The sequence below is a fragment of the Patella vulgata genome, chromosome 6 (genome assembly GCF_932274485.2).
Source record: "Patella vulgata chromosome 6, xgPatVulg1.2, whole genome shotgun sequence".
Lineage (NCBI taxonomy): Eukaryota > Metazoa > Mollusca > Gastropoda > Patellidae > Patella > Patella vulgata.
This window is the reverse complement of record NC_065884.2, coordinates 66,691,686-66,716,513: the sequence shown is the minus strand read 5'-3', so window position 1 is coordinate 66,716,513 and position 24,828 is coordinate 66,691,686. Positions and strand designations below refer to the sequence as shown.

At 37.4% G+C, this 24,828-nt stretch overlaps 1 protein-coding gene and 2 long non-coding RNA genes across 6 annotated transcripts in view; all 3 read right to left on the bottom strand.

Annotated features, from left to right (window-relative positions):
- Positions 1-24,828, bottom strand: part of LOC126824037 (carbohydrate sulfotransferase 11) — a 50,617-nt gene that overhangs the window by 11,242 nt on the left and 14,547 nt on the right. For 3 of the 4 annotated variants that reach the window (XM_050553186.2, XM_050553183.2, XM_050553181.2), the window contains exon 2: positions 494-607. Coding sequence is in view for 3 of the 4 variants with exons in the window: in XM_050553181.2 (XP_050409138.1) it covers positions 494-607 (114 nt within the window). In the remaining variant the exon portion in view is untranslated. Of the gene's footprint in view, positions 1-493; positions 608-3,855; positions 3,926-24,828 lie in introns of those variants that run through there. The other variant, XM_050553182.2, reaches the window with a different exon arrangement.
- Positions 16,554-18,586, bottom strand: LOC126824132 (uncharacterized). Its single transcript, XR_007681489.1, has 2 exons — positions 17,385-18,586; positions 16,554-16,877 (listed from the first exon to the last, which is right to left on the bottom strand). It is a non-coding gene; the product is annotated as an uncharacterized LOC126824132 (long non-coding RNA).
- LOC126824123 (uncharacterized) lies at positions 20,668-22,981 on the bottom strand. Its single transcript, XR_007681476.2, has 3 exons — positions 22,700-22,981; positions 22,034-22,155; positions 20,668-21,394 (listed from the first exon to the last, which is right to left on the bottom strand). It is a non-coding gene; the product is annotated as an uncharacterized LOC126824123 (long non-coding RNA).

Sequence of the window (24,828 nt, the reverse complement as noted above, 5' to 3'; positions counted from 1 at the left end):
ATATGTTAGTCCAGAAATGACCTAGATTGTGTCGATTGGACGTTAAACCCCATTTCTCTCTCTTTCCGGTTGATGCAGAGAGGTAGGCCGTTAAACCCTATTTCATTTCATTTGAAACTGTGTGATTGTCTGTTAATTAACAATTAATGTCATTTCTTACCCTTCGTAATGTTTTTCTGTTGAAGAGACGAAGGACGCTAAACACCATTTTATTTGAAACTGTGTAATGAGAGGGAGAGGGAGAGAAATGGGGTTTAACGTCCACTCCACGTAAACCAGGTCATTTCGGGACTAACATATGGTTTAATTTTATTTCAATAATTCGCTTGCGCGTAGGGGTCTTTAGTAGTGGGAGGAAACCGTAGGAACCGGAGAAAAACCCACGAGGTTGGACAGGCGACCCTACTCCTTGTCACGTACAAACGGGGGAAGAAACAAAATAGGATGTGTGTTTTAATCAGATTGAGTAATTAACAATAAATGTTGTTCTTACCCCTCGTTATGTTCTTCTGTTGTTCCACGAGTAAAAACGTTTCAAAAGTTAGAAATATCACACAAATATACACAAGTACCCGCCGCCGGAACATGTTTTTAACTTCTCGCTCACCTGAAAAATTAAAGTAAAATAATAAAAGGTACATCTCATACCATATATATGAAATGGGGTTTAACGTTCGACTGTTCTGCTCCGGCTGCGTCATAAAGTGTGCCTACTCTTACATCGAATTCCAACTGCCAAGGGATCTTTTACGTGCACGCCAATGTGTACACGGGACCTCGGGTTTTCTTCCTATCCGAACGACTAGACAACTGTCCTTGTCAGACTCTCCATCCTCCACCCTTGACAAGGGGAAACCACACCGGAAAATACCGATGAACTTTCTCGGTCAACAAAGGGATCGAACAGACGACCTCTAGACTAGGGAGCCAGCGTCTTACTCACTTAGCCACCGTGGTTCCCTCAGACCATACAGGCTCGGCATACTGAACCTGCTGCGGCCTAGGTGTACACGCACTGTAGTCTTAACACCTTTCATCATCCTCGGTGTTTCTCAATTATGTTTCAGCAGACTTCCATCTTCCTCTAGCCGTCAGGGTGGGGGCTGGTAGACTAAATCCTGGGACCTCCCGATCTAGACGTCTTTCGGTTAAGGTGTGTTAACACCTGTCACTCAAACACTTTCATCCCCCTCTATAGTCTTTACGGTGCCGGGTGGGGGGGGGGCGGGGTAAGTGGAATAGCCAAGTATCTCGCCTCATCTCAATTCAGAAGAGTTTACGATATTTTCTAACAATATATCCAATATTTACGTCGACTTTATTATCTACTATAGATGTATAATCGTTGCTGTGCAACTGAACAAGTCAAACTAATAAAACAAACTGTAGATATACACTATAGACCTGATTGAACAGCTGTCATCCCATTCCCTAGTTCTAAATTTAACAGACACGCCCCTTTATCAAACATAATCAGAATTTGTCGTTAGTAAAATATATTGATCTGTTTTGTTTTTGGTTTTTTTTAATGTCTATCTTTCTACAATTTTTTCACTTAAAGTAGCTAAGGCTCTAACTCAGTACTATCTAAAGTCTTCGACATTGAAAACACAAATTATTTGTCAATTTAAATCAACATTGATGCTGTTATCTTACCGGGAAAAGATGAACTTCTGATATCCAATATTTAAGACAAAATAAATTTTTTACCGTGTACCATAATGCGTTTCAGCGCCTTTTGTAATGAAGGACTCGAAGAACGAAGCTAGACATATTCCACAAGTCATGTCAAACGGTGAGGCCATATTCTTATCTGGAGATCATGCGCAATAAATACTATATGTGTAGACTGGAATAACCAGACGCCAGAGATTGCCATTCCATTGAGACTTCTTGCGTAATTCGCCGAACACGTGGCATAAATGATTAGAAACTACAGTAAAAACAGAAACGATTGAATGTAAATCAATTTATATACATTCATATTACAATATTGTATGTGTTGCGACCCACTTGTGTCAATTTCTAGGTCTCAAATATTAGCGATTTAGCTACTTTAAACATAAATTATGCAAGAGCTAAATCTGCTTATTGCAGGTTTTTCTTTAGGTGTGAAATGTTATCTAAATTATTATAAATACATTATGCATGGGCGAAATCTGTCTAGTGCAGGTCCTTCTTTAGTCTTTAGGCCTGAAATGTTATCTAAATTATTAATTAGACATTAATTAACTTTTCCAGACTATAATCAACTCTCTATGTCATCGCTAGCCTGCGACATTTACTGGATTACGATCAGATTTCCTGCTCAACTTTCAGTCATTATTTAATCACGAAATGGATAATCGAGACTATGTTTTTTTTTATCTTACCGACTTTAGTAATGATGATCGAGGCAAGGCCGAAAATTCAATCGCTAAAATCTCGGTTCAGAGTGAATCAATTTGACTGAAATTTTCAGCAAATTCCCGTTACATTATCTCGTTTTTAACTATAATAGTGAGAACCGTAAGCTCTTTATCTAATCTCCCATAATGTATCTTTAATTAGACATTTATTAACTTGAAAAAACCTTGATCAACTTTCGATGCCATCCTATGTCAGCTCTCTGTTTAATCTTCCATAATGCCCCTTTAACTTGCTTTAATTGATTCCACGATGTATTGAGTTTTTCATACCTAATTTTAGCAGTACAAAATCTGTTTATGTCATACCTAACCCCAATCTGATTAAAACACAGATCCTATTTCGTTTCGTTTTTTATAGTTCAAAATTTCGTTTTACTTGTCTTTACTACACTAGGATCTAGAAAAGTTGTGATATAACCCGCGTTCTGGATGATGTGAGGGATTAGCCAATGAAACGGTCTGTTATGGCGAGTTTTAGGCGTGAGGTGCACGGAACTGTCGGTAACCCAGTAGAAACATCAACGCTGATTGGTTAATCGAATGTCTGACGTCATATGGTCAAAAGCCGCTCGTGTGACCTCTGACGCGACATTCCACTACAACCGACCAGATCTTCATGTAGTGTAGGTCATCGAAAGTATAAAAAAAACGAAACGAAATATAGATCTGTATTATAATCAGATTGTTCTGTCAACAAATATTCAGCATTCAATTGCAGTACAATAATTTCTCTATTAATGGCAATCGACCGAAACTGTGTTTCCTCCCATTGCTAAAGACCCCTACGCGCAAGTGAATTATTGAAATAAAATTGAACCATATGTTAGTCCCGAAATGACCAAGTTTGTGTCGAGTGGACGTTAAACCCCATTCTCTGTCTATTTCTCTAGCATCGTTTGAACCATCGATAAACAATTCTAAAATTTCGTGTCAAAGCTACACAACAGCCCTATCATAGCTACCATTTAAAATACATATTAGTGCAACCGTGCCTAAATTCTACTTCGTTATCTTTAAAATGATTGCTTACCACGAATTCCGGGACTGTACTTCGTGCTATAGCTACACAACAGTAGGTCTATCATAAACTACCATCAAAAATACGTATTAGCGCAACTGTGTCCAAATTCTACTTCGCTATCTTTAAAATAATTGCTTACCCGTGCAATAGCTACACAACAGTAGGCCTATCATAAACTGCCATCAAAAATACGTATTAGCGCAACTGTGTCCAAATTCTACTTCGCTATCTTTAAAATAATTGCTTACCCGTGCAATAGCTACACAACAGTAGGCCTATCATAAACTGCCATCAAAAGTACGTATTAGCGCAACCGTGTCCAAATTCTACTTCGCTACACAACAGTAGGCCTATCATAAACTACCATCACGTATTAGCGCAACCGTGTCGAAAGTCTACTTCGTTATGTTTAAAATGATTGCTTACCCTGAATTTCCATGGCTCTTTCTCTGTGGCCTGCATGGAACGTATCTGTGTATATCAGTATACATTTACAACAAAATCAATATGGTTTAACCGCTGTTATATTATACTGTATGTAATCGAGGTAAAGTTACACTATAAAAATATATCCACTGTGGTTCAGTGAGTAGTGGATTCGTTGTTGATGGTGGCTCAGTGCTTAAGGCGCTGGCTCACTAACCAGGAGATCCTGGGTTCGATCCCGGCTCTTCTGACAAGGACAGCTGCAATCTGATTAAAACACAGATCCTATTTCGTTTCGTTTTTATAGTTCAAAATTTCGTTTTACTTGTCTTTTACTACACTAGGATCTGGAACAGTTGTTATCATTGACGTGTTCTGAATGATGTGAGCTATTAGCCAATGAAACGATCTTTTACAGCGAGCTTTGGGTGTGTTTTGCACGGAACTGTGGGTAATCCACTAGTAACATCAATGCTGATTAGTTAATCAAATGTCTGACGCCATAGGTCAAAAGCCGCTCGTATGGCCTCTGACGCGACCTATCGCTACAACCGGTCAGATCTTCATGTAGTGTAGGCCATCGAAAGTGTGAAAAAACGAAACGAAATCAGATTGGGACAGTCGTTCGGATGGGGGAAAACCGAGACCCGTGTACACATTGCATGCACGTAAAAGATCCATTGGCAGTTGTTATTCGATTTAAGAATACACCGTAGGGCCGCTACCTTGGCAAAATGACTCTCACAACATACTGTATGGCGTATGCCCCGTCTACATTAGCCCAGTCGGTGCAAACAAGTTGGAGGTGGGTTGGGATGACCTTCGACCTCTAAATGGCCGGTCACCTCTTGCTTACGGTTGTGGTTTCGATCCCTGGTGTGAGCGTATGGGGCGTGGAGATAAGGGCGCCTTCTAAACCTCGTGGGTTTACTCCGGGCACAGGAAAGACCCCTGCGCGTGCGCTAAGATAATAAAAATGAAAAAAAGACTTGTCTGCAATGTCACCTTCGGTGAAAGCTAAAGCGGACGCTAAACACAAAGAACAACAACAAACAGTTAGGACGTAAGTTAAACCCCATTTCATTTCATTTGTGTTGTGCTATTTTAGCATTTACAATAAAACAACGATTACATTTACAGTGCAGATTGAGCTATTACCATGGCTTGTCATTTTGGCGCTGAGAGTATTCCATAGAGACGGGGCTTAATTATTAGCCGTGTGTACGACGAACGATTGGAGATTTTAATAAATGTTGTCTCCGTGAAGTCAATTAGAAATGGTCTGGCTCTTTCAACTGGTCTTGTTTTGTTCAATTCAACCCCCCAAAACAAAGCGCGTGAATAGAGCTATATTCAATGACCATAAATGGGTACATTTCTAAGCTTTGGCTTTTAAACCACCAATAAATATTCGTGGAGAACCTTTGAATAGTACATATCGACTTCCGTTACGAGTATCAACACATTGATTCGTTCTCTAATTGTCCGTTTAACCATTTATCTGTTAACAAGTGTGGCCATATTGATTCTCCATTAAATATGAACAATAGCTCCACAACATCGGTCACATTTATATTTCGTCAAAGGTCGAACCCGAGTTTTGGCAAATCTCGTTAAAATCCAACGTAGCGCCGCTTTATGATAAGGTCTGTCATTGAGTCAGCTGGCGTGGTTTCGATTCCCAGATTGTACGTGACAAGGAGTAGGGTCGCTTGTCCAACCTCGTGGGTTTTCTCGGGGTCCTCCCGTTTCCTCTCACTGCTAAACACCCCTACGTGCACGTGAAATATTGAACTAAAATTAGAACCATAATCAAGTTAATCGCGCGGTTATTAAAACACCGAGGTCCCGTGTATACATTGGCGTGCACGTAAAAGATCCCTTGACAGTTGGAATTCGATATAAGAGTAGGCCGTAGTGCCGCTGTCCGGGCAAAATTTCCCTCATTGCACACTGTATGGCGTATGCCCGTCTTCATTAGCTCAGTTCAGAGCAGAATAGTAGGACGTTAAACCCCATTTCATTTCATTCCATTTCTCGAGGGAGAGAGAGAAAGAGAGAGAGAGAGAGAGTCTGCAGCTGATGAATATACTTACGTTAGGGGTCATCTCTAATCCATGCACCGCTCACACTAACTCGGAGGGTTACTAACAGGGATCGTGCACGAAGCAAACTATGCTGAATATTTACTAATATCACATCTTAACTAATACGTCTAGCCTTTATACGCCGTACTAACCCAATCTATCTTAATAGTGAAAAAAAAATAAAACGGCTGAAGCCAAGTAATTGCCCCTTCTCCCTCGGGATATGTCAAGCCATTAGATAAATTAATCTTTTTTAGCTCAAAAGTTAGGTAATTTATATTGTATGTTGTATATAACTCTAAAGGTGTTCTGGGGGTCTTGCTTAAACAATTAACGTCGGCAGTCAGTCACATTCCAGTCTTTAAAACGAACTTGATCCACGGCAAATAAAAATTTCGCCCGGACAGCGGCGCTACGGCCTATTCTTATATTGTATTCCATTACTGTCAAGAGTTCTTTTACGTGCACGCCAATGCGTACATTGGGCCCTACCTTCCCGTCCCATCGAGAGAGAGAGAGAGAGAGAGAGAGATGTCTCCCTTACGTACGCAACTGGAATATCATTCGGTTAGTTGTATAACCACTCGACATGGGTCATTTCGGGACTAAATTATGTTTCAATTTTCTTTCAATAATTCGCTTGCGCGTTGGGGCCTTTAGCAGTGGGAGGGAACTGGAGGTCAGCAATTAATGATAAATTAATTAGCAACAAGCTGTTCCAAGGATTAAGATGGTTGATTATAGATTATCAAAGAAAACCGCCACAGCTGTAAGTTTATCTGATTTCTAATTAAACATCAGAAATGAAATGAAATAAAATGGGGTTTAACGTCCTACTGTTCTACTCTGACTGGGCTAATGAAGACGAGCATACGCCATACAGTGTGCTATGAGGGAAATTTTGCCCGGGCAACAGCACTATCGCCTACTCTTATATCGATTTCCAACTGCCAAGGGATCTTTTACGTGCATTCCAATGTATACACGGGACCTCATCCGAAGGACTAGACAGCTGTCCTGCACCACTGACAAGGGGAAAATTTCAAAATTTCGTTTTACTTATCTTCATTGCATCAAGGGGGGGGGGGGGGGTAGATCTAATTAACAAAGCCAAATGCATATTTCCTCAACGTCACGTGATTGTTGACGAGGATTGTGGGTTAGGGTTAGGGTAATGCGTATGGCAAGGTCTTGGGGTAAGGTTAAAGCTAGGGTTAGCGATAGCCCTGCTTACACCTCGCAATTATGCATTTAACCTTGAGTGGAGACAATCGACAGTATAAAAAAAACGAAACGAAATATAGATCTGCAATTTAATGAGATTGATCAATTCTATATTAAAGCTATATTGTAAAGGAAATTTGCTGAAATTTTCAGTCAAATTGATCCACTCTGAACCAAGATTTTAGAGATTGAATATTGGGGTAAGCCTCGATCATCATTACTAAAGTCGGTAGGATTAAAGTAGTCTCGATTATCCATTTTTTTGATTTAGTTATGAATGGAAGTCGAACAGCAAACCGGAACCTAATCCAATAAATATCACAGTCTAGCGATGCCATCGAGAGTTGGTTATTGTCTGGATAAGTTAATTAATGTCTAATTAATAATTTAGATAACATTTCTAACCTAAAGAAAGACCTGCAATAGGCAGATTTAGCTCTTGAATAATGTATGTTTAAGTTTTAATTTACAGATGTGATATGGTAAGTTGGGAATAAGTATTAATTTACATATTTGATATGGTAATATATAGGTCACAATTCTATGGAATACAATTACTGCTTATTACTGAACAACATTTCGACTAGGCTTCTCTAGTCATTATCAGTTCTATGTAATAAAATTACTGCTTATTACTGCGCGACCTTTCAACTAGGCTTCTCTAATCATTATCAATTCTATGAAATATAATTACTGCTTATTACTTGGCGACGTTTCAACTAGGCCTCTATAGTCTTCATCATTTCTATTACTGCTTATTACTAAGCAACGTTTCGACTAGGTTTCTCAAGTCATCATCAAGCAATGATATGGTAAGTTGGGAATAAGTATTAATTAGTCTATACCGCTTAGTTATTATGTTAATTGATCCGTGATATCAATAAACATTGGCCAGATGTTCATATGTGTGTATATAGCTACATCAATAAATATAAAATAAGTCCAGTTAAAAATAAAATCAATCATCTTTACTTTGTTCTGATAAACATCGAATCATAATCTAGCTGTCTAAAAAATAAGTTCAGTTAAAAATGAAATCATTCATCTTTGATAAACATCTAATCTTAATCTAGCTGTCTATTCCGATGTCTTCAGAGAGAGAGAGAGAGAGAGATTGGATTTAACGTCCACTCGACATAAACTAGGTTATTTCGGGACTAACACATGGTTCAATTTTAATTCTATAATTCGCTTGCGTGAGGGGTTTTTAGCAGTGGGAGGAAACAGCAGGACCCTGAGAAAACCCAAGGACCCGACTCCTTGTCAGGTACAACCGGGGATTCGAAACCACGCCAGTTGACTAAATGACAGACCTTATGATACAGCACGCACGTGCTACCCCCCCCCCCCCCCCCCCCCCCGATGTCTTCAGATGTTTATAATGTAATAAATGAAATGAAATGAAATGAAATGGGGTTTAACGCCCTACTATTCTGCTCCGAACTGGGCTAATGAAGACGGGCATACGTCATACAGTGTGCTATGAGTGAAATTTTACCCGGACAGCGGCACTGCGGCCTACTCTTACATTGAATTCCAACTGTCAAGGGATCTTTTACGTGCATGCCAATGTGTACACGGGACCTCGGTTTTTCGTCCCATCCGAACGACTAGACAGCTGTCCTTGTCAGGCCCTCCGTCCTGCAAAGGGGAACGACACCGGAAAATCTGGCTGAACTTTCTCGGCCAATGAAGGGGTCGAACACCCGACTTCCGGGCTTACGAGCCAACATCTTACCCGCGTAGCCACCGTGATCCCCTATAATGTAATAAATACGATGCAGTTTTATACATATATACGTACAATAATAGATTACCATGGCAATGGATTATAAATAAAATCAGGTCCAATACAACAAATGGTTATAAACTATATGACATATAAATATCATATGTTGGAAACGAAAACAATCTACATAATATTGTAAGCTAGCACTTTCAGTTCCATCGGAACCTTTTCTTGCTTTAATATATGATAGCGTAATTATATATAATGAATATTTGTCAGGATATTTGATTAGGAAAAGGCTTAGTCAAAGAGAGAGAGATGGAGAAATGGGGTTTAACGTCCACTCTGCCCCCCCCCCCCCCCGCCCCTGCAAAGAACGTAGTTAGAGACAAGATTTTTGTTTAGTGTAATAATGGATCTTTATTCTCAAAACAATATCACTTCTTTGCTAACATTTAGAAATCTACATAATATTGGCAACACGTCAGATAAAAAGTGAGTTATGTACATAATAAAGTGATCGGATCATCCGCTGCCGTAGGAAAGAGAGAGAGAGGGAGAAATGGGGTTTAACGTTCACTCGACACAAACTAGGTCATTTCGGGACTAACACATTTAAATTTTTATTTCAAGAATTCGCTTGCGCGTAGTGGTCTTTAGCAGTGGGAGGAAACCGGAGGACCCGGAGAAGACCCACGAGGTTGGACAGGTGACCCTACTCCTTGTCACGTACAACCGGGGATTCGAAACCACGCCCGTTAACTCAATGACAGGCCTCATGACATAGCGCGCACGTGCTAACCATTCGGCCATCCAACCCCCCAAAGATCAAAAAGATTTCCCGTTATAGGTTTATAAATCGGCTGATAGTTAATGGAGTTATATTGAATAATTTCAATCGAATTTATGCGGAGTTGGTGTATATAATCATCCTCGCTTCATATACATATAACTTTTATATGCTTCCCCTTGTCGGTGGTACATGGCGGAGTGCCTGGCAATTAAAAGTGTCTAGACATTCGGCTGGGGCGATAACCCGAGGTTCACCGACGTACTAGTTGGCGTTCACGTGGAAGAATCTTCGGCAGTAATGTTGAGTAAAGAAAACGACGTTGACCGGTCAAATTTACCCTTGTACCCCTTTCCGACGTGATTTCTCCTTAGCAGTGGTGCAGGACGGGTGACCTGATAAGGACAGCTGTCTAGTCGTCCGGGTGGTATGGAAAACCGAGGTCCCGTGTACACATTGATGTGCATGTAAAAGATCCCTTGGCAGTTGGAATTCAATATAAGCGTAGGTCGTGTCGCCGCTGACGGGCACCATTTCTCTCCTAGCACACTGTATGTCGTATGTCCGTCTTCACCTTGCTAAATTCACCTTTTACGCTGACATTTATTTCAACTTAGGGGGAGAGAGAGAGAAATGGGGTTTAACGTCCACTCGACACAAACTAGGTCATTTCGGGACTAACATGGTTTAATTTTATTTACATAATTCGCTTGCGCGTAGGGGTCTTTAGCAGTGGGAGGAAACCGGAGGACCCGGAGAAAACCCACGAGGTTGGACAGGCGACCCTACTCCTTGCCACGTACAACCGGGGATTCGATATTTCAACTTAGGACCTCGAAACATTACGTAAAATAGTTCCTAAACAAGGACGTACTGATAGACCTTTATAAATGTATTAATGCTCACTTTAAACATGCATCTGCCTATTGCAGGTCATTTTTTTTAGGTATGAAATGTTATCTAAACTATTAATTAGACATTAATTAACTTTCCAGACCATAATCAACTCGCGATGCCATCGCTAGCCTGCGATATTTACTGGATTTGAATATATTTTGTAATGGATGATTTAACGTCAAAATGGATAATCGAGACTTTGTTTTTTATCGTATTGACTTTAGTAATGACGATCGAGGCTACGCTTAAAATTCAAAAGCTAATATCTCGGTTCAGTGTTGGAGTAAGTTGACTGAAATTTTCAACAAATTCCCTATCCGTTATCTAGTTTTTAACTATTATAGTGAGAACTGCCAGCTCTTTATCTAATCTTCCATAATGTATCTTTAATTAAATGTTAAATATTCAATCTGAGTGCATATTAGCGAGGGTCAGGTCATGGGAGATTTGTTATTTTCCGACAAAGTGCAAATCGCGCACTATTACTCTAAATTTGCTAATTTGTACAATGTACTATTACATGCAAATGTTAATTGTCACCCCGCTGTGTGTATTTGTGCACTTTGTAATATGATTATGAATAATGAGAAGACTTTAAAGTTACATTATGGGAGATTAGATAAAGAGTTGGCAGTTCTCACTATGCTAGTTAAAAACTAGATAATGTAAAGGCCTTTTGTTAAATATTTCAGTCAAATTGATTCACTCTGAACCGAGAATTAAGCGATTGAAATTTCGGCCAAGCCTCGATCACCATTACTAAAGTCTGTACGATAAAAAAAAAACATAGTCTCGATCATCCATTTCATGATTAAATTATGAATGGAAGTCGAGCAGCAAATTGGATCATAATCCAGTAAATATCACAGACTAGCGATGCCATCAAGAGTTGATTATGGTCTGGATAAGTTAATTAATGTCTAATTAATAATTTAGATAACATTTTAGGTCTAAAGAAAGACCTTCAGTTGGCTTATTTAGATGTTTAATACTCCTGTTCTTAGAATCAATAGGGAATTTAGCCCTTGCATAATGTATGTTTAATACTCCTGTTCTTGGAATCAATAGGGAATTTAGCCCTTGCATAATGTATGTTTAATATAATCATTTGGCTTGGTATTTTGTTTAGTCCGTGCCATTTATTGAAATAACTATTATTAAGAAATATAAGCCGCCCCATACGTAGGAAAATTGGTTAATAGAATAATAATGTAGTTTATTATCTGGAATTCTACTCAATTTATTTTATGTTTTTTTTCCCTTTTTCCTAACTGTGCTATGACGTAAGGTCATTGTGTAATATTATATAGGAATTTAAGAGAAATAAAAACATTAGTCAAAATTACATCTTTGTTTCTTTGTTCAATGGAGGGGTTGGATTGCCGAATGGTTAGCACGTGCGCGCTGTATCATAAGGCCTGTCATGGAGTCAACTGGCGTGGTTTCAACTGTGACAAGGAGTAGGATCGCCTGTCCAACCTCGTGGGTTTTCTCCGGGTCCTCCGGTTTCCTCCCACTGCTAAAGACCTCCTACGCGCAAGCGAATTATTGAAATAAAATTAAACAATATGTTAGTCCCGAAATGACCTAGTTTGTGTTTATTGGACGTTAAACTCTCTCTCTCTCTCTCTCTCTCTCTGGGCCAGAAGAAATTTGTTTCACACAGTAAAAGGCAACACATATACAGATATTATTCTGAACATCAGAGACACGCTACCTGCGGAAAAGGCCAGCTACCATTTAATTTTCGTACGTTAGTTACGTACTATACAGATATACGTCGTGCTTTTAGAATAAACCAGTGATTGTATCCCATAAAAAACTGTGTTCTGTTATACAGATATATATAACTCAATCAATATAACCGTAAACATACAAGTTGATTATTGAAAGTAAAAATTCTGTTGTTGAAAGTAGAAATTCTGTTGTTGAAAGTAAAATATTTACGACTTAAAGTTGAAAAGCACCACGAAAATGTCCATTTTGGATAAGAATTTTCTCTTTTGCTTTTTATTTTCTACTTTCTACCGCAGATCGCATTTTGAACCTGATACCCCGCCATAATTGCAGGTCTTTCTTTAGGCCTGGAATATTATCTAAATTATTAATTAGACATTAATTAACTTATCCAGACCATAATCAACCCTCGATGACATCGCTAGCCTGTCATGTTTATTGGATTAGGTTCCGTTTGCTGTTCGACTTCCATTCATAATTTAATTATTAAATGGATAACCGAGACTATGTTTTATATCCTACCGACTTTAGTAATGATGATCGAGGCTAGGCGGAAAATTCAATCGCTAAAATCTCGGTTCATAGTGGGTCAATTTGACAGAAACTTTCAGCAAATTCACTTTACATTATCTAGTTTTAACTATTATGAGAACTGCCAGCTCTTTATCTAATCTCCCATAACGTATCGAGGCTAGGCGGAAAATTCAATCGCTAAAATCTCGGTTCATAGTGGGTCAATTTGACTGGAATTTTCATCAAATTCACTTTACATTATCTAGTTTTAACTATTATAATGAGAACTGCCAGCTCTTTATCTAATCTCCCATAACGTATTTTCAAAATAAATCATGTAAGATCTCAAACCGAGTAGCCTATATACAGCAGATTGTATAGATTTATGAAAATACAGTTTTAATATAAATCGTTTTTAATAAAGTTATAAATTTGAAAATAGCCTATATATACAACAGATTGTATAGATTTATGCAAATTTCAATACACATATTAGTTCATATCTAATAAAATGAAATGAATGATTGCTATATTAAAATATCGTGTTATTATGTTATGTAAGAGAGGTTATATAAGTGTATGACTTCATCAGAGGCAAGGTAGGCAGGGTAGGACGTGTTTGCAAAAACAAAAGAGAGAGAGAGAGAGAGAAATGGGGTTTAACATCCACTCGACACAAACTAGGTCATTTCGGGACTAACACATGGTTTAATTTTATTTCAATAATTCGCTTGTGCATAGGGGTCTTTAGCAGTGGGAGGAAACCGGAGGACCCAGAGAAAACCCACGAGGTTGGACAGGCGACCCTACTCCTTGCCACGTACAACCGGGGATTCGAAACCACGCCAGATGACTCAATGACAGACTTTATGGTACTGCGCGCACGTGCTAACCATTCAGCCACCCAACCCCCCCAAAAACAAAAGAAACAAGCCAACAGTGAGGCTGATGTCCCCCGCCGAAATAGGAAAATAATTAGAGGACACATATAAAAATCAAATTGCGTATTGCTCTGCTTACCCTGAGCAGAAAATGCTCATTATCAAACTTAGTCAAGGTATTACTGTAATTAAACTATACACCAAGTTTCATCAATCTCACTTAATTAGAACTAAAGTTATCGTGTCCCAAAGCATCAACCAATCAAATTGCTTATCTCTGCTTACCCTAAGCGGAAAATGCTCATCTTCGAACTCCATCAAGGCATTGACCTAATCAACACATACACCATGTTTGAACATTCTAGCTCAATTAGGAAGAGAGTTATCGTGCCCCAAAGTATCAACCAATCAAATTGCTTATCTCTGCTTACCCTAAGCGGAAAATGCTCATCTTCGAACTCCATCAAGGCATTGACCTAATAAACACATACACCAAGTTTGAACATTCTAGCTCAATTAAAAGTTATCGTGTCCCAAAGCATCAACCAATCAAATTGCTTATCTCTGCTTACCCTAAGCGGAAAATGCTCATCTTCGAACTCCATCAAGGCATTGACCTAATCAACACATACACCAAGTTTGAACATTCTAGCCCAATTAGGAAGAGAGTTATCGTGTCCCAAAGCATCAACCAATCAAATTGCTTATCTCTGCTTACCCTAATAAACACATACACCAAGTTTGAACATTCTAGCTCAATTAGGAAGAGAGTTATTGTGTCCCAAAAAGTGTGACGGACAGACAGACAGACGGACGGACAGACAGACGGACGAACCCATTTTAATAGTCCCCTGCTTTCTTCGAAAGGCGGGGGACAACCAGGATTTAGTGATAACACTCGAATCCGGTGAGATCAGGGTATAGGGGTGGGTGTGACTATGTGCCCTCTGTTAGGAAAAAGTGCCCCCTCCCCCATCAATGTACGTACATGCGCCATTAAACAATCCTCCTTGTTCCTTGACTTTAATTTTCAGTGGGACAGGAAACCAGTTAACGCTGCTGGTGATCGACTTATTGTATGGCTGGTATCCAATTTTCCCTGATTATTGGTTTCGATTTTAAAAATTTTGCAGTGTGCAACCATTTATTATCATAATTCCGCATTTAGCCCCAGGTTAAAATTGTCAGGGTTGCACTGGGTGACTCTATGCCCTCGGACCGACTGGTTTCGTTGAGCCCCCATCGCGGTTAACAATAAAGAGAGAGAGAGAGAAATGGGGTTTACCGTCCACGCGACACAAATTAGGTCATTTCGGGACTAACATAATATGGTTCAATTTTATTTTAATAATTCGCTTGAGCGTAGGGTTCTTTAGCAGTGGGGTGGGGGGGGGATAATGGAGGACCCGGAGACAGCCCACGAGGTTGGACAGACGCCCTACTCCTTGTCACGTACAATTCCGGGGACTCGAAACCACGCCAGCTGACTCAATGCCAAACCTTATGATACAACGATCATGCGCTAACCATTAGGCCATCCACCGCTACACCTTAAAGGAGCTAAATCGCTAATATTTGGGACCTAGAAATTGACACAAGTGGGTCGCAACTCATATAATTATTATAATACCGTAATATGAATGTATATAAACTGATTTACATTCAATCGTTTCCGTTTTTACTCTAATTTCAAATCAGTTATGTTCCGTGAAATAAGCCAGCAGTCTCAATCGAGTGCAAATTCCTAGTGTCTGGTTATTCCAGTCTACATCAGCCGTTTGGTTTGGTGCAATATGTCTAGCCTCGTTCCTCTAGTCTCTTGCTAGAACTGGGGCTGAAACGCATTATGGTACACGATTCGTGTACCAATGATAAAATATTTATTTTGTCTTAAATATTGGATATCAGAAGCCCACCCTTTTCCGGTAAGATCACAGCATCAATGTTGTTTTAAATTGACAAATAATTTGTGTTTTAAATGTTGAAGATTTTGGATGATATTGAGTTAGAGACTTAGCTCCTTTAATTATATGGTTTTGCGAAATAATTCAATCCATTGCGCATCTGAGCTCAATAAGTTGCATTTATAGACACTTACGTCCCACACAAGTGTGATAAAGCAAATAAATAAGGTGCGGAAAAAATGGCGCCTATAAAGCTGCGTGACTACTCTCAGAGAGGCGCCAGACAGTGTCCGGCGTTCACAATTGCTTGAGGCTAAAGTTAAAATCCGATTGACTTTAAATTTATACACGGTGTTTAAGGTCATGAGATGAGGATGTCTATGGTTTTTCAACGATTTCCGATAATTACGTCCAGAGTTATGACCATTGCTCACTTTGAAAAATCTTGTGGGCGCCCTAGAGGTTGAAGTTAATGTCCGATTGACTTTAAATTTATACAGTGTTTAAGGTCATGAGACAAAGAAGCCTATTAATTTTTAGTTGCTGCCAGAGTTATTGCCCCTTGATCAATTTGAAATACCTTGTGAACCCTCTGGAGGGAAAAGTTAATAATCGATTGACGTTAAATATATACGCAGTGTTTAATGTCATGAGACGAAGACGATGATAATCACTTTGAAATATCTAGCGGCTAAAGTTAATATAAATTGCATAAGGTCACGAGACAAACAATTGAAACAAATTCTAATGATTTCTGACAATTTCTGGTTATTATTCGTAATCAGATTTTCATATGTTGTAAATGTTCTCATTGCTGACAAAAGAAAAAATATGCGACAACCCTTGATGACTGTCCGGACGACTTAGCTTCTGTTGGCGTATGTTTCGTTGGATGCAAACCTATCTTTTTAAGAGTAAGAACAAGAAGACAAACCATTATGAAAACAATATGTCATTTATTTAAGCTGATCAATCGTAGAAATATTCGTGTAGTCATTCAGTCATCGTTTAAAAATAATTGTAGCACAAATTAGAAATTTCCTCGATTCTGATTGGTCGAAAAGTGTGGTCGAATGGACAATAAACCCCCTCTAAATTATCAAGGCGAATTACTGCGTATAAATATAACAGTGTACTTTTTTTCATTTTTGTGCTCTGATCTTCTTCAACTCAAATCTTTATTGGCAAATATCTTCAAGGAATTCTGCACACATGACTATCACACCATTTTCAAACATCATCTTTTATGAAATCACATTTCTGAAATACATAAAACAGTAGAAAATCAGTCATAAATTAATTAAAACCGTTTTCAGGTATCCAAATATATTCGTAATTAGGCAGTGACAGTGTCAGTAGGCCCCGTTTTCTTTTTTGGTAGGCGAGCTTCACTCACCAATTTTTATTAATCAGGTGGTGGATTTTTTTTTAAAAAATCATGCTTTTAAAATCTGACTTACATGATCTACCTAATAATAAGTCATTAGTCACAAGGAATCGCTTGAGAATACAATGAGGGAGTCGAATATAGCTGCTGAAATATAGGCCTAATCATTATCATTGCCAATTGTCATTTGTTGACAACACGTACGTCAGAACAGCTACATATAGCAACCACTGGCATCCTAAGACTAGCTAGACATCATTGTCATGGTTTATATGTTATTTTAGAGGATGAAAGTATGAACTTCAATTGTGTAAAGAAGAACTAGCTACAACATTGTGATAACAATCTGCAAAATAAAATAATAAAGGCTGGAAACTTACATGAATCTCCCGAAGCGAAGTCATTTTTGTTGCCAAGAGTTACTCCTCTTTTAGTCTCGGATAGCAGGACGGAATTCTTTCAATCGCGTTGACACTCGTCTCGAAATACCGCACTAATACTAATTTCTTATTCTTTTAAAAATCTTCAAACGTTAAAAATACTTTTTGTTGTCGATATCCGAATAACATTTTCTTTCATAATTCATTTACCATCAACTCGAGACCCAAACATTTTAAATTTGCAGGTAAGCAAATGAGGCCGTCTATAATCTATTGAAAATATTTTGAAAAATGAACGCAAACGCGTGACCAAATAACGACTTTTTAAAATGAGTGTAAAAATGTTTCCTAAATAGTTCCGAAGAAAATCTCAAAATATTTGTGCTACAATATCGATAAACACGTTCCTGTTACGTATTTATCGGGTGTTTATTGTCCATTTAACCATGCTTGAATTATCCATTAGAACAACTCGACGCTATCGCGTCTCGTGTTCTAATGATTCAAGCATGGTTAAATGGACAATAAACCCCCTCTAAATACGTAACAGGAAGTGTTTATCTCCTAATTCACAGATGAAATTAAACATACATTATGACGTCACATTAATAATGACGTCATTGTATTAATCATTTAAACCATAGAACTAGAACACTAACGGGAACGCCCACTCGGTGACGTATAACGGTGATGACATAATTATGTTGTACATCGCATGCGCGAAGTCAATAAGGCACAAGTAACTTCCGGCCGTATGTCAACATGGCAGAAGCGTACGACGTCCTGGAATTTCAAGAACTTGACGGTGTAATAGATGTAAGTTATTCATAATTTTAATGAGTTTTTTTTAAATTAGTTATATAACATACCATCGGGAGTATAAACCATTTATTTTCGGACATTAAATTATCCGAACACACGTTTGTGTATCATTTTCTACTACATATTATAAAATTATTATTAATAAATTATGATGACATTCACATTTTATTTTTTTTATTTATTGTTTTGTGTATATTGTTGTTAGCCTTTGGCATGTCCGTGCCAGTTTTGGCTGGTTTCCCAGTGCCCTTTTCTTGTTTATAACAAGGGGTTTTACATAGGCTAAGCCTGTTCCCCAATCCCATTCAGACATCTTGAATAAAAATATTGTTTATAAAAAAAAAAATGTGTATTCTTTACTACAGCTTTTCTTTGCTAAAGATTTGTTGAGACATCTCAACCTGTCGTTCCAGTAGCATCCGTAAGTTTTCTACATATACAACATACATGCATATAGTCACATAGTGTTCGTAGCAAATGGGCAAGTTATGAAACTCATTATAGTCTCGACCATGTCTATATATTTTTTTTCTTCTCAAACGATCAAATTGCTTTGGAAATGAAATGAAATGGGGTTTAACGTCCTACTATTCTGCTCCTATGCTGGGCTAATGAAGACGGGCATACGCCATAAGGTGTGATTTAAGGGAAATTTTGCCCGGGCAGCGGCTCTATCACCTATTCTTATATCGAATTCCAACTGCCACGGGATCTTTTACGTGCATTCCAATGTATACAGGTGACCTCGGGTTTTCGTATCATCCGAAGGATTAGACAGCTGTCCTTGTCAGGCCCTCCGTACTGCATCACTGAAAAGGGGGAACCACGCCGGAAAATCTCGGCCAATGCAGGGATCGAACACCCGACCTCCAGGCTAGCGAGCCAGCGTCTTACCCACTTAGCCACGTGATCCCAAATTGCTTTGGAACAGTTTCTTTTATTTTGTATATTTACTTTAAAGGGACAATAACACTCTTGCTGGCTTGAAAGCTCCAGAAAATAAATAATATCTCTATCTAAGTACTAGATGTTTAAGTGTCCCACCTGTTGTGTAAATTATCCATTACATCCTATTTTACTTGTCCAGAGGGTTCGAAAATATTTTTAAATCGAAGTTTCATTTGAAAAGGTTTACGTTAGACGTTTCAAAGCATTATGTTGAATTGTTTATATAAGGTGTGTTAAGATGAAATTTGTATCATCAATTAATTGAAATATTCTAAAATAGCCTTCAAAGGCTAATATCTTCGCTCGCAATAGAGTAATTTGAATGAAATTTTCAAATTAGTCATTTTACATTTTTTATCTTCGAACTATTATAGCAAGAATGGCTAGCTCTTTATCAAAATCTTACATAATGTATATTTAAGAATAATTTAATACATTTATAAAGCTCACACATTACAAGTTGTGCACCTGTATAAAATTTATATAAATTTTGTTATCATTGTTAATATTTTATACTGAGATGCAATAAAAATAATACATCACTTTTATAAATAGATGAATGTAAATCTTGTTTGAAATAAATCCAGGTTTAACGCCCTACTTAGTACTTTTCAGCTCAATTTTGTTTTAAAGATTTGCTTTAATCTTGCAATTAAGGATGTAACAACATCATATTACGATGATAACATGTGAGAATGTTTTGAAGATTGCGTAAACGCACCCCGAACAATTCTCAATCAAAAAAATTAAACCCAACAGAATCAGTATGTTGATTTTTCTGGTACACACGTGGGGTATATAATGCAGCTTTTAAAAAGCTAGGTTTTGTGGAAGGTGCAAAGTTATGCCACGTCATCTCAGAGGTGCTATTTCATTGCGTCTCGATATATTTTGTTTACTATTATCAACCTGGCCCCAAGTTCACAAAGCATTCCCAGACTTAAGAATTTGCTCAACCTTCAATCACTGTTTTTGAGAAATATCTTTGATCCAGAAACACAAAACTTTGCACAGTTTCTTATTGATATATTTACATTAAAACAACAATAGTTAGTAAAGTGCTATATTTGAGTTAAAATAAGACAAACAATTTTGAGTAAAACCTTAACTTAAGACTGAGAATGCTTTGTGAACTTGGGGCCTTGTTTTCTTTTCATTACTTATTAACTACAATACAGTAATAACAAGAAATAAAAAATCTGTAGAACACTGCTGATTAAGTTCTAGATTTAATCCTAGATTCAATCACATTTATATTTTTATACTTCCAATATTGATATTAATTCCAATAGAGCCAGGAAATGTTTAGTTTAATTATACACTTTCTATTTTGTTGTATGAAATTATCTGTATAATCTGTGTTTTTGTTACTTTCATTGTGTGAAATGCTTGCAGCAAAGTGCTGTAAATAAAATACCTGACATCACTGATCACAGTTTAACTCTATAACTTCTCATTTGACCTCAAATCTATGTGGAGTCGAGTCAGTTGGAAGAAATAAATCAAAATGGAGTGAAATCTACATTTTAATCAAATTCATACCACATGATTATATTCTATCACTGTTTGCTCGTTTATATGGCAACTATATATTATTGCTAAGCTATTTTTGAATTGTAAATTACATTTACAAGTATGTAAATATTGATTCTTTGAATTATATATTGTCAATCAAAATCTGAATATGCAATGTGCTATGTAGCCATATATGTGAAATAAACTATTATTATTACTATTTACTTTCTCTGTAAATCTCTGTTAATCTGTCGACAACTTAAACAAATTTCTTTTTGAGTGTCCTCAACAAAACTATTACATACAGAAGCAAGTACACAGCTTTCGTAATTTCTATGTTGACTTATTTGTGTTCATGAAAATATCAACCTGTCTGATATATCTTACAGTTGTAGGCTGACATTGAGAATAAGACTGTAAATGTTTTGATGTTATGCCCCCACATATCTTCATATTCTCAACAGTTCTTATAAGTAAATCTATAGATGTAACTTTAATTTGAACAGGAAACAAAAATTATTATATTGTACTTCACAATTCAAGTCCTTGTCAATGGTTAAATGGTATGTTACACTTTTATCTTCAGTTTTAAACAGATAGATATAATCACTTGAAGACTGACATAGCCACAAAGCAGACATTTGACATAAAAATGATTTCTGCAACATCTGAAAGGTTACTTCGTTCATATGTAAACATTGAGTTTCCTCGGTTTTCCTTGGACTCTGAATAAAATAGACAAATTCATAAAATTCAATTAAAACAAGAAGAATTGGATTCTGATACATGTATTCATAATTTTCTCGGTTTCTGAATAAAATCGAAAAAATTACAAAAGTAAATATAAAGAAGAATCGGATATTCATACAAGAATTTATAAATAAAATTATGGGAGATTACAGAAAGAGCTAGCAGTTCTCATTATAATAGTTAAAAAATAGATAATGTAAAGGGAATTTGCTGAAAATTTCAGTCAAATTCATCCACCCTGAACCAAGTATTTAATGATTAAATTTTGGGCCTAGCCTCGATCAGCATTACTATAGTCGGTACGATAAAAAAAAACCATGGTCTCGATTATCGATTTTTTGATTTAATCAGAAGTAGCAGACTGGGCTCTAATTCAGTATATATCACAGGCTAGCGATGCCATCGAGCGTTGATTATGGTCTGGATAAGTTAATTAATGTCTAATTAATAATTTAGATAACATTCCAGGCCTAAAGAAAGACCTGCAATTGACAGATTTAGCTCTTGCATAATGTCTGTTTAATATTGATGAATTAAATGTTCATATACTGATCTTTTATAAGGAAACATCGAATGTTCATATTCATAATTAAGTTAACAGAAATTTAAGTTACCGGTGACTTCCTTGGATTCAATTTCTTTGTTGTTACGCTTTTCTGTAGAAGAATTAAGGTTGATAGTCTCCCTAACCCTTCTTTTAATCTTCGATATGTGGACCCAGAATTTTTGTAAACATCTGAAATATTCATAAAATCAAAATAAAAAGGTTCCTACATACAAAACAAAAGGTTCAGATATAATTAATTTTTTTTCCATGCTTGTTGATTATTCATACCGGGAACAAGATTATTTCGGAATTTAAAAGTAAAAGGATTTGACAGGTCAAGGTCAGTCATAAATAAATATACAATTTTAATTTTTATGGAGCTGCTCAGTTAAAACTTTGACCTTTAAAAAAAAATAATAATTAGTAATTCATAAAATTAAAGTAAAAGAAGATTGTTGAGAGAGACTCGTCATGCTGTCACACACTCATCGGGTGTAGTATTCGTCAATTTCATAACAAATTGCAAGTAGACTAGGCCTAGCTACGGCACTAATGTAAACAAACCTATATGCATACAACTTTGATGAGAGAAAGGGTAAAATCTAACGGGCAAACATGAAAATACAGACATTCAGCTAGTATGGGTTTAACTTAACTTCATTGTAGGTTGTCAGGGTGGACTGCCAACTAGAATCTACATAATTAATTTCTTTTGATTTGAGTTTTCACTTACTTTTTCAACGAAATAATCCGGCTCAACGTGTCTTGAACATATTGTCAAGGTCTTGTCATTTATCGGGTCTGATCTGGTAGACTGTATGATACGTAATGATTCTCTCTCCACTCTATGTTGTTTTTGGGTAAGCGATAGAATGATCAACCCCGATTTCTTTTATTGCAGGCGGAACATCCGAACAAAACCCAATTCGCGCCAGGCATTTTGTTAGTGCGAGCAGAAACCGGAAGTAAGCTGTGCCCGATATCAGCGTCAGAGGCCCGCCGTCACATAAGGTAGTGACGTCACACGGTGGGCGTTCCCGTTAGTATTCTAGTTCTATGTTTAAACATACATTATGCAAGAGCTAAATCTGCCTATTGCAGGTCTTTCTTTAGGCCTGAAATGCTATATAAATCAATTAGACATTAATTAACTTATCCAGACCATAATCCACTCTCGATGACATCGGATACTCGAGATTTTAACTAGATTAGAATGGTTCGCCATTTAAAAATTTAATTTAAAAATGAGAAAGCGAGGCTAAGCCTCGAATATACCAGTGCACTGGTTACCGATATGCACACATCTTGTCAAAACTACAAACAGTGATAATTTGGTTCAGAATAAAGTAACTTGAGTGAAATTTTCAATATTTTCTTTTTTTATCATCTATTTTTGAATTATTATAGCAAGAATGACCAACTCTTTATTAAACTCTTAACTAATGTATCTTTAAATAAACATAAATCTGCAGAGACAAGAAATGCGATACATAACTAACTTGAAATGAAACGAGGTTTAATGTCCAATTTTTCTGCTCCGACTGAGCTAATGAAGACAGGTATACTTCATACAGTCTGTTATGGGGGAAATTTGGTACGGCCTACTCTTTATTTCGAATTCTAACCGCCATGGTTTCTTTAACGTGCACTCCATTGTGTACACGGGACCTCGATTTTTCGTCCCAGCCGAACGGCTATACGTTGTCCCTTGCCATGCAATCTGTCCTTCATCGCCGACAACACCGGGATTGAACACGAGACCTTCGGGATAAGAAAGAGTAGGCCGTAGTGCCGCTGCCCAGGCAAAATTTCCCTCATAGCACACAATATTGCGTATGCCCGTCTTCAATAGCAAAGTTCGCAGAACAGTAGGACGTTAAACCCCATTTCATTTCATTTCATTTTATTTTTGTAGATGTCAGTATACCCTCATTCTCCACACGGAGATCTAGCTACGTAATACTTCTAGAATCCCTAAATGGCCGCCATATCCAAGACTTAGTATATTGTTTTGTAAGACGGTTCTACTCCGTTTCACGTCTGTCATACACACAAAGACTAAATAAACCCATTCAATCCCATTAAATGGAAGCAGATTAAATACTTCTCAAAATTCTCCAAGTTTATGCTTAGTGTTTTCGACTAAAATCGTTGATTTAAGACTTAAAATGTCGGTCAACTAGCTTAGTGTGGTTAGTGCTAAATGATAAGGCCAGCTCAACTTTTCGTCATAGGTCACGAGATGTAAACAGGGCTAGCGCTAATCCCAAACCTAAACCCTAACTATGGATCTAGACCCAACGGTTACTCTACACTGTAAGCCTTTTCTGTAATTTTTACAGACCGGTTTCTGTAAAACGCCTACAGAACAGTTCTGTTATCCTGATAACAGAACCAAGTCTGTAAATATTTGAGAAATACAGAATTCCTTCTGTAAATATGACATACGGGTGATTAAATTAGCCTGACGTCATCGGTCTTCCTAGGCGCCATTACTTCAATTTAAAGAGTCAACGTTAACGACTATGATGAATCCATCAGCATCGAACACAGTGGCGAATATAATCATGTTTTGAAGTATTGTATGGCTGTCCGCATTGCTCTTTAAAGACTTTATCTATTCAGCTGTATGTGTATCAATATAAGTTCCATGAAAATTGATTAAATTATGCTGACGTCGTAAGTCTATCTGGGTGCCATTACTTCAATTTAAGAGTCAACGTTATAGTTTATAGGCAAAGATGAATCCATCAGCAACGAACACAGTGGCGAATATAATCATATTTTGAAGTAATGTATGGTTGTGCGCATTGCTCTTTTAAGACTTTATCTATTCAGCAATATGTGTATCACTATAAGTTC